At 47.5% G+C, this 11387-nt stretch overlaps 1 protein-coding gene across 2 annotated transcripts in view; it reads left to right on the top strand.

Moving 5' to 3' along the window:
- Window positions 1–3662, top strand: part of LOC140396110 (tetraspanin-33) — a 102479-nt gene extending 98817 nt beyond the window's left edge. For both annotated transcript variants that reach the window (XM_072484226.1, XM_072484227.1), the window contains one exon: window positions 776–3662. In XM_072484226.1, the coding sequence (XP_072340327.1) occupies window positions 776–862 (87 nt within the window). In that variant the 3' untranslated portion in view covers window positions 863–3662. The remainder of the gene's footprint in view (window positions 1–775) is intronic.
- The last annotated feature ends 7725 nt before the right edge of the window (window positions 3663–11387 follow it).

Here is an 11387-nt window from a genome sequence, read left to right on the forward strand (position 1 = left end):
TGGATGGATCAGGCAGGGTGGGGATTGGTGGATGGATCGGGCTGGGAGGGGATTGGTGGATGGATCAGGCAGGGTGGGGATTGGTGGATGGATCGGGCTGGGAGGGGATTAGTGGATGGATCGGGCTGGGAGGGCAGTGGTGAATGGGGCAGGGTGGGGATTGGTGGATGGATCGGGCTGGGAGGGGATTAGTGGATGGATCGGGCTGGAAGGGCAGTGGTGAACGGGGCAGGGTGGGGATTGGTGGATGGATCGGGCTGGGAAGGGATTAGTGGATGGATCGGGCTGAGAGGGCAGTGGTGAACGGGGCAGGGTGGGGATTGGTGGATGGATCGGACTGGGAGGGGATTAGTGGATGGATCAGGCAGGGTGGGGATTGGTGGATGGATCGGACTAGGAGGGGATTAGTGGATGGATCAGGCAGGGTGGGGATTGGTGGATGGATCGGACTAGGAGGGGATTGGTGGATAGAGTGTGGAGGGTGGGGATTGGTGGATGGATCGGGCTGGGAGGGCAGTGGTGAACGGGGCAGGGTGGGTTGTTTACATTGCGGGTATGTGGGACACGGCTGGATGGACCAGAGCGTCTTTTCCTGTCCAATATTTTCCACATGTTTGTCCACTGGCCTGAGTTTTGAAAGCTGGTCAAACAGCCTGTCAGCACTCACAGAGGGTATCCTGTACTCTAACAAGAGTCAACTTCTACAGGAGAAGAGAGGAGAACATCACAATTTTGTTTTGCTTTCTTATTCTCTTGCCTTTTTCCTCATTTTCAGATTACGATGATCTCACTGACAGTTATATTACTGAAGCAAATCCACTTCATTAAAAAACGAATCATTCGAAGACGGACGGCATCCTAACCTGTATTTGCAGCGACAACCCATCCTTCTTAATTCATCATTGGCACCGTCTGGGGGAGGAGCAACAATTGTTCTCTACGAAAAGCCACTGCATTCCTTCTGACTGCATTGAACCCTCACCATTCCTCACTGAATAATGACTCCACTCGACTGGAAGTCGAATCTCCCTTCCCCACATCGCCAGCAGCAGGAAGCACAGGGAAATTGTTTTTCTTTGCTCATCGTCAGTGCCTCTTGCTAGAGTTTGGTTCCTTGGATGATGCTGCCCTCCAAATGGCCTTTGTTCCCTCACTACAGCAATGTCCAAAAGTCTGTTTTACCGCTGAGAGTGAGGGTCAACACAGCACTGTCAGATTTTACTCTCTCTCTGGGCTATGTCAGAGGGCAGCTATAAGTCAGGACCATATTGTTGTCAATCTGCAGTCACATACAGATCAATGTTCACACCCCAATAAATTCACAGAATAAGATCAAGAGCAGGAACCTTGACTGACTTTTCCTCTCAGTAGCTTAGGGCACCGAGCGAGCCATAGTCCTGTCCCAATTGTAATTAGCAGATCAGTTAGAACATAGAACAGTACAGCACAGAACAGGCCCTTCGGCCCTCGATGTTGTGCCGAGCTTTGACCGAAACCAAGATCAAGCTATCCCACTCCCTGTCATTCTGGTGTGCTCCATGTGCCTATCCAATAACCACTTGAAAGTTCCTCAAGTGTCCCACTCCATTATCACAGCAGGCAGTCCATTCCACACCCTAACCACTCTCTGAGTAAAGATACTACCTCGGACATCCCCCCTATACCTCCCTGTAACTCTTCTCTATAACCCCCTCTGCCTCCCGGATGATCCGAAGTTCATCCAGCTCCAGTTCCCTAACACGGTCTCTGAGGAGCTGGAGTTGGGTGCACTTCCCGCAAGTATAGTCAGCGGGAACACCGGTGGTATCCCTCACCACCCACATCCTACAGGAGGAGCATGCAATGGGCCTAGCCTCCATCCCCTCTTACCTTGCAGAATATAGCTGCCCTGTGGACCAACTGGACCTCCGCCCTCCGACTCTGCTCCCAGTCACTGCACTCGCTGTAAACTCCTGGCTCCCTTCTCGCTCTTTGCGGAAATGTAGGAAACAAAATGAAAAGAGCACCGTACTCCCTCCTCACCGAACTCCCTCAGTCACCAAACTCCCACTATCGCACTCGAATGCACCAAATTCAGCACTCCCTCAGTCACCAAACTCCCACTATCGCACTCAAATGCACCAAATTCAGCACTCAGTAAAAACAAAGTCTGCACTGTAGGGGATCACTTTTACACTGTGAATCTAGCCTCTGAAAACTGGCCTAATCCAATTAACTAATTAACAAGCTCCAGCTGCAAGTACCCACAAGTAGAAGCTTTGTTTAAAGCTGATCGAAAATTCACCTTCTAAACCAAACAGCAACTTTTAAGTTAATTAACTAAATAAAAGAAAGACTAGACTTTAGATAAAAATGAAACCTTATACTCCCTCAGTCACCAAATTCTCACTATAGCACTCAAATGCACCAAATTCAGCACTCAGTGCAAAAAAAAAAAAAGAATTCTTGTTACTTTTAGGGCAGCACGGTAGCATTGTGGATAGCACAATTGCTTCACAGCTCCAGGGTCCCAGGTTCGATTCCGGCTTGGGTCACTGTCTGTGCGGAGTCTGCACATCCTTCCCGTGTGTGCGTGGGTTTCCTCCGGGTGCTCCGGTTTCCTCCCACAGTCCAAAGATGCGCAGGTTAGGTGGATTGGCCATGACTAATTGCCCTTAGTGTCCAAAATTGCCCTTAGTGTTGGGTGGGGTTACTGGGTTATGGGGGTAGGATGGAGGTGTTGACCTTGGGTAGGGTGCTCTTTCCAAGAGCTGGTGCAGACTCGATGGGCCGAATGGCCTCCTTCTGCACTGTAAAGTCTATGGTAATCTATGATAATCTACTGAGGGGAACGACCACAGAGGATCCCTGCACTGACTGCTTCCTCCCAGCCCCTCTCACCGTCACCCATCTAGCTTGACTCTTCAGAGTAACTACATCCTGAAGCTACTATCTATGACCACCTCTGCCTCCCGAATGATCCGAAGTTCATCCAGCTCCAGCTCCAGTTCCCTAACGCGGTTTCTGAGGAGCTGGAGATGGGTGCACTTCACACAGATGAAATCAGCAGGGACACTGACGTCATCCCTCACCTCAAATATTCTGCAGGAGGAACATTGCACTGCCTTCCCTGCCAGCCCCCCTAGATAACTTGCGGATAAACACAAGAAAAAGAAAGAAAGAAAGAGCTTACCTGATCTTTGGAAGGGTGGGGGAAACTACAAGTGTGGTATCTCGGGTTTAGCACCGCCCAACTTAAATACAGGTAAAAATAAAACACTTAACCAGCAACCACTGCGCTCCGCACGATAACAGCAATCAGCTGTTATGGGCCCGCGCAAACAATTTAAATCTTTACTACTTACCCAGCAGTCACTCTGCCCTCACTCGGGCCAGATTCAGCTGGAAACTCCCAACAGTAAGTTTTTGTTTAAAATTTACCCTCTTCTCAGCAAGCACTCACTCAGCAACCACTGCGCTCCGCACTATAACAGCAATCAGCTTGGGAGCATTTGATCTGTTTGACCCAATGCTATATGGAGTGACCTATCATAAGGGAATTCTCAATTCATTTCTATCTGCAGAGGCTAATCATCTTATTCAAATATTAAAAATTCATATGTGCCAATGTTTAACTATACGATTTGTGATTCTTACTGATTGTGAATTAAATAAATTTGGTGTACCCAGCTCATTGGCAGGGTTATTGTGTGTGGCCAGGAGGGATGATGTTTCTCCTCCTTCTTCTTTGTGTTGCTGGTACCTTCTGTGCTCTGTAGGTGGACCTCACAATGTTATATAGGAACTGATGTGTTGGGTACTCTGGATCTGTGGAGACTGCATTTACCTTAGCAGTAACATAGACAGGCTACCAACACTTGTAATAGTACAACTCTATTTTATTTAACTAAGAGCTGTTAAACATACTTGCACTGTGGGTCGACACTATGTTAGATTGACTGAAGACCTATGCCTAACCTGGCCACCCTATACTGCTAGCACATGGTGGATGTTTGTGCTACTGACTGCGGGCTCTGCCTGTCTCAGAGGCTGCATCCCGAATGAGCGGGAAAACTAGTGCCCTCTGTCTTTATAGTGACCGTGCCCTAACTGGTGATTGGCTGCTGTGTTGATTGATCTGCAGTGTGTCAGTCAGTGTGTGTCTCTGCACCATCATATACTGATGTGTATATTATGACAGGAACCACATGGGGTCAGCTGGTTTGCTCTTCTTAAAGACAGGCTGTCGCTCTTAAAGAGAATTTCCTCTCCTGAACTGAAAGCAGAGACATTTTCCATATTCAAATTGTAGCGGTATGGTGCAATAGGCTATAGACAGAGAGGGGACACTTATCCAGTGATGCTGCCTTGGAAACAATTCCCACACAGCTGGAATCAAAGGAAAAGGTAGAGGAGTCTAGAATTGGAGGGCATAGGTTTAAGGTGAGGGGAGAGATACAAAAGAGACCAGAGGGGAAATTTCTTCACACAGAGGGTGGTGAGCATCTGGAATGAGCTGCCAGAGGCAGTGGTAGAGGCGGATACAATATTTTCCTTTAAAAAACAGTTAGACAGTTACATGGGCAGGATGGGTATAGAGGGATATGGGCCAAATACGGGCAAGTGGGACAAGCTTAATGATAGAAACTGGGCGGCATGGACAAGCTGGGCCAAGGGGTCTGTTTCCATGCTGTAAACATCTATGACTATCTATGACTCTAAGCAGCTCATCTGCGTGCAAGGACATGCTATGTTCCCTCCCTCCCTGCTTTAGTCCCCTCCACTCCATGGAAGACCTTATTGCTATGGTAATGGTTTGATTGCCAAGGTGAAATGAAGTGTAGACAATGGACAAGCTTGCCTCATACCTCTATTCAACTGAAAGTAACACGACTCATGTCGTTTGTTCGAACACAAGGAAGCGACCCCTATACAACAAACAAATCCAAAACCTAGGCCCAAAACAAAACCTCCCAAGAATCTCAATTAGATACCCCGCTTGATCCCATCAAATCCTTTTTCGGCGTCCATTGAGATAATCACCCCCGGTTCGGGTGCTGGAGAGGGGGACCGGACAATATTTAATAATCAACATATATTGGCGAACAACTGCCAGCCCTTGAGAAAACCCGTCTGTTCTTCTGAAATCATTCCCAGAAGGCAGGGCTCCAACTGCATTGCAAACACCTTAGCCAACAATTTAGCATCAGCATTCCACAGCGAGATAGGCTGACATGACCCACATTCTGCAGGGTTCTTATCCTTCAAAATCAGGGAAATCGAGGCCTGCGCCAATGTAGCTGCCAATACCTCCAGGACAAGGATTCAGTAAACATGTCTAATATTAGTGGGATCAACTGCCCCGCAAATTTCTTACAGAACTCGATGGGAAACCGAGCCGGACTCGGAGCTTTGCCCAATTGCATTGAACCAATACACTTCATAGCCTCCTAGGGTCAAACGGGGATTCCAACTCCTCCCTTCTTTTCCTCTCCACCATCGGGAAAGGCAACCCTTTCAAAACTGCATCATGCATTGGGCCTGTGCTCATTTGGAGTTTAGAAGAATGAGAGGCAGCCTCATTGCTACATATAGGATTCTCAGGGAGATTGATGGGGTAGATGCTGAGAGGTTGTTATAGAATCATAGAATTTACAGTGCAGAAGGAGGCCATTTGGCCCATCGCGATTGGACCGGCATCTGGAAAGCACCCTACTTAAACCCACACCTCCACCCCATCCCTGTAACCCAGTCACCCCACCTAACCTTTTTGGACACTAGGGGCAATTTATCATGGCCAATCCACCTAACCTGCACATCTTTAGACTGTGGGAGGAAACCGGAGCACCCGGTGGAAACCCACGCAGACACAGGGAGAACGTGCAAACTCCGCACAGACAGTGATCCAAGCGGGGAATCGAACCTGGGACCCTGGCGCAGTGAAGCAACAGGACTAACCACTGTGCTACCATGCCACCCATTATTATTCATTTACGGGCTGCCGGCATCGCTGGTTAGGTCAGTATTTATTGCCAATCACTAGGTGCCCTCCAGGTGGTGGTGAGTTGCCTTCTTGAATCGCCGCAGTCCTTGAGGTGTAGGTACACCCACTGTGCTGGTGGAGAGGGATTTCCCGGATTTTGCCCCAACAACAGTGAAGGAACGGCGATATATTTTCAAGGTAGATATATACAAGTGGCTGGGGGAGCAGGGAGGCGAGTGGGTGGTGAAGATCAAAGAGAAATGGGAAGGGGAGTTGGGAGGGGAGGTCAATTGGGGAGCATGGAGTGAGACACTGCGTAGGGTAAATCCTCTTGTGCAAGGATGACCCTGATACAGTTTAAGGTTGTGCACAGGGTGCATAGGACTCGGGCGAGAATGAGTGGGTTCTTCCAGGCATTAGCAGATTAGTGTGAGAGGTGTGTGCGGGGACCAGCGAATCACGTGCACATGTTTTGGGGTTGTGAAAAATTGTGAAGATTCTGGCCGGGAGCGTTCGCGGTCTTAGCCAGGATAGGGAGGAGTAGGTGGGCCTTTGGTGGCAATATTGGAGGTTTCAGAAAAGCCAGAGCTCATTGAGAGGAGGAAGGCTGATGTCATGGCCTTCACCTGAACAAAGAACAAAGAAAAGTACAGCACAGGAATAGGCCCTTCGGCCCTCCAAGCCTGTGCCGTCCATGGTGCCCGTCTAAACTAAAATCTTCTGCACTTCCGGGGTCCGATTCATGTATTTGTCAAGATGCCCCTTAAACATCACTATCGTCCCTGCTTCCACCACCTCCTCCGGCAGGGCGTTCCAGGCACCCACTACCCTCTGCGTAAAAAACTTGCCTCATACATCTCCTCTAAACCTTGCCCCCCGCACCTTATACCCTTACCCCCTAGTAATTGACCCCTCTACCCTGAGAAAAAGTCTCTGACTATCCACCTTGTCTATGCCCCTCATAATTTGGTAGACTTCTATCAGGTCGCTCCTCAACCTCATTCGTTCCATTGAGAACAAACTGAGTTTATTCAACCTCTCCTCATATCTAATGCCCTCCATACCAGGCAACATCCTGGTAAATCTCTTCTGCACCCTCTCTAAAGCCTCCACATCCTTCTGGTAGTGTGGCGACCAGAATTGAACACTATGCATTGCGCAGGTCAAGGAGACACAGCCTGAGTGAGTGAGACACAGACAGAGTGAGAATTTGGTAATTTGGTGCAGTGAGGTAACCAGGAAAGGTAAGTGGTTAAACTAATTTTGCTGTTTTTCAGTTAAAATTGCAGTGTAGATTAGTGTCTGATTGGCTGAAGCTGCCCCCACCCTAATTGCTGAGAGGCAGTTATCTGGCAGTCACCTGAGGCCTGTTAAGGGGCACAAAGGTACACATTGTATTCTTCTCTTTGAAGTTTTAGTGTGAGTCATCCTAAAGTCTGTATAAAAGACAGACAGAAAGCGCACTTAGTAAGCATTGCACAGGTCAAGGAGACACAGCCTGAGTGAGTGAGACACAGACAGAGTGAGAATTTGGTAATTTGGTGCAGTGAGGTAATCCGGTGAAGCGTGGGAGAAGGTGCTTTTTCCCTACTGTTTTGTTCTCTCTCTTAATTCGGGCCTAATTTCGGGAGCCATTCGGAGGAGGAGGAGCAGTCTCTGTGAGTATAAAAACCTAACAGTAGCTTCCTGTTTTCCAGTTTTTTTTCCAAAAGTGACATCAGAGGGAAGCTGTGATCTGATTGGTTGATAGCAAATCTGTCCCAAATTTTTTTTAAAAACACAGCTAAACTCGTAAACTTAAATTAAACTAATTAATTAATTAGTGATGGCTGGTCAGGTGATGTGCTTGAGCTGCTTGATGTGGGAGCTGGCAGATCCCATTGCGAGCTGCAGCGACCACATCTGCAGTAAGTGTTGGCTGCTCAAAGAACTCCGGCTCAGAGTTGATGAGCTGGAGTCTGAGCTTCAAACACTGAGGCACATCCAGGAGGGGGAGACTTACCTGGACACTGTGTTTCAGGAGGCAGTCACACCTGTCAGAGTAAGTTGTTTAAATCCTGCCAGTGGCCAGGGACAGCAGGGTGTGACTGCAAGTCAGGCAGGTAAAGGGAACCAGCAGTCAGGAACTCAGGAGCCTCAGCCCTTGACCCTGTCCAACAGGTATGAGGCACTTGCTCCCTGTGTGGATGGCGAACAGGGTTGCAGGAAGGATGAGTCAGCTGACCAAGGCACCGTGGTTCAGCAGGCCATTCAAGGGGAAGGAGTAAATAGGCAAGTTGTAGTTGTAGGGGATTCTATTATCAGGGGGATAGATAGTATCCTTTGTGAGCAGGATAAAGAGTCCCGCATGGTATGTTGCCTGCCCGGTGCTAGGGTGCGGGACATCTCTGACCGGCTTGAAAGGATACTGGAGAGGGAGGGGGAGGATCCAGTTGTTGTGGTCCATGTCGGTACCAACAACATAGGCAAGTCTAGGAAAGAGGACCTGTTTAGAGATTATAAAGAGCTAGGATTCAAATTAAAAAACAGGCCCTCAAGGGTCATAATCTCCGGATTACTGCCCGAGCCACGTGCAAATTGGCATAGGGAGGCAAGAATAAGGGAAGTTAACACGTGGCTGAAAGAGTGGTGTGGGAAAGAGGGGTTCCTTTTCATGGGACACTGGCATCAGTTTTGGGACAGGGGGGACCTATACCGTTGGGATGGTCTCCACCTGAACTGAATTGGGACCAGTGTTCTGGCGAAAAGAGTAAATAGGGTGGTCAATAGGACTTTAAACTAAAGATTGGGGGGGAAGGGAAAGTCAGGGAACCAAGAGGTGAAGTAATCAGTGGGAAGCGTAGCTGCTTAGGAATACAGAAAAGCACGAAAAGACAAAACTCAGGAGAGGTTACGATAGTCCCCATCCCACAAAATATGACACAGTGTATGGAAAGGCTCAGTAAACCAAGGTCCACCACACTAAGAAAACAAAAAGGGATGGTCAATAGAGAATTAAAGGTGCTATATTTAAATTCGCGCAGTGTACGGAACAAGGTAGATGAGCTTGTGGCCCAGATTGTGACTGGCAGGTATGATGTGGTAGGCATCACAGAGACATGGTTGCAGGGGGTTCAGGACTGGCATTTAAACATCCAGGGATTCAAAACCTATCGAAAAGACAGAGAGGTGGGCAGAGGGGGCGGGGTTGCCTTGTTAATTAGGAATGAAATTAAATCAATAGCACTAAACGACATAGGGTCAGATGATGTGGAGTCTGTGTGGGTAGAGTTGAGGAACCACAAAGGCAAAAAAACCATAATGGGAGTTATGTACAGGCCTCCTAACAGTGGTCAGGACCGGGAGCACAAAATGCACCACAAAATAGAAAGTGCATGTCAGAAAGGCAAGGTCACAGTGATCATGGGGGACTTCAATATGCAGGTGGACTGGGTAAATAATGCTGCCAGTGGACCCAAGGAAAGGGAATTCATTGAATGTTTACAGGAGGGCTTTTTGGAACAGCTTGTGATGGAGCCCACGAGGGAACAGGCCATTCTGGACTTAGTGTTATGTAATGAGCCAGACTTGATTAAAGATCTTAAAGTAAGGGAGCACTTAGGAGGCAGTGATCATAATATGGTAGAATTCAATCTCCAATTTGAAAGAAAGAAGGTAGAATCAGATGTAAAGGTGTTACAGTTAAATAAAGGTAACTACAGGGGCATGAGGGAGGAACTGATGAAAATCGACTGGGAGCAGAGCCTAGTGGGAAAGACAGTAGAACAGCAATGGCAGGAGTTTCTGGGAGTAATTGAGGACACAGTACAGAGGTTCATCCCAAAGAAAAGAAAGGTTATTAGAGGGGGGATTAGGCAGCTATGGCTGACAAAGGAAGTTAGGGAATGCATCAAAGCAAAAGAGAAAGCCTATAATGTGGCAAAGAGTAGTGGGAAGTCAGAAGATTGGGAAGGCTACAAAAACAAACAGAGGATAACAAAGAGAGAAATAAGGAAAGAGAGGATCAAATATGAAGGTAGGCTAGCCAGTAACATTAGGAATGATAGTAAAAGTTTCTTTCAATACATTAAAAACAAACGGGAGGCAAAAGTTGACATTGGGCCGCTCCAAAATGTTCTGATAATCTAGTGATGGGAGTCAAGGAAATAGCTGAGGAACTAAATAAGTACTTTGCGTCAGTCTTCACAGTAGAAGACATGAGTAATATCCCAACAATTCCGGAGAGTCAGGGGGCAGAGTTGAATATGGTAGTCATCACAAAGGAGAAAGTGCTAGAGAAACTAAGAGGTCTAAAAATTGATAAATCTCCGGGCCCAGATGGGCTACATCCTAGAGTTCTAAAGGAGATAGCTGAAGAAATAGTGGAGGCGTTAGTTATGATTTTTCAAAAGTCACTGGAGTCAGGGAAAGTCCCAGAGGATTGGAAAATCACTGTTGTAACCCCCCTGTTCAAGAAGAGAACAAGGAAAAAGATGGAAAATTATAGGCCAATTAGCCTAACCTCGGTTGTTGGCAAGATTCTAGAATCCATTGTTAAGGATTAGATTTCTAAATTCTTGGAAGTGCAGGGTCGGATTAGGACAAGGCAGTATGGATTTAGTAAGGGGAGGTCGTGCCTGACAAACCTGTTAGAGTTCTTTGAAGAGATAACAAATAGGTTAGAACAAGGAGAGCCAATGGATGTTATCTATCTTGACTTCCAAAAGGCCTTTGATAACGTGCCTCACGGGAGACTGCTGAGTAAAATAAGGGCCCATGGTATTCGAGGCAAGGTACTAACATGGATTGACGATTGGCTGTCAGGTAGAAGGCAGAGAGTTGGGATAAAAGGTTCTTTTTCGGAATGGCAACCGGTGACGAGTGGTGTCCCGCAGGGTTCAGTGTTGGGGCCACAGCTGTTCTCTTTATATATTAACGATCTAGATGACAGGACTGGGGGCATTCTGGCTAAGTTTGCCGATGATACAAAGATAGGTGGAGGGGCAGGTAGTATGGAGGAGGTGGGGAGGCTGCAGAAAGATTTAGACAGTTTAGGAGAGTGGTCCAAGAAATGGCTGATGAAATTCAACGTGGGCAAGTGCGAGGTCTTGCACTTTGGAAAAAAGAATAGAGGCATGGACTATTTTCTAAACGGTGACAAAATTCATAATGCTGAAGTGCAAAGGGACTTGGGAGTCCTAGTCCAGGATTCTCTAAAGGTAAACTTGCAGGTTGAATCCGTAATTAAGAAAGCAAATGCAATGTTGTCATTCATCTCAAGTGGCTTGGAATATAAAAGCAGGAATGTACTTCTGAAGCTTTATAAAGAATTAGTTAGGCCCCATTTAGAATACTGTGAGCAATTTTGGGCCCCACACCTCAGGAAGGACATACTGGCACTGGAGTGGGTCCAGCGGAGATTCACACAGATGATCCCAGGAATGGT

This window comes from Scyliorhinus torazame, chromosome 19 (genome assembly GCF_047496885.1).
Source record: "Scyliorhinus torazame isolate Kashiwa2021f chromosome 19, sScyTor2.1, whole genome shotgun sequence".
Lineage (NCBI taxonomy): Eukaryota > Metazoa > Chordata > Chondrichthyes > Carcharhiniformes > Scyliorhinidae > Scyliorhinus > Scyliorhinus torazame.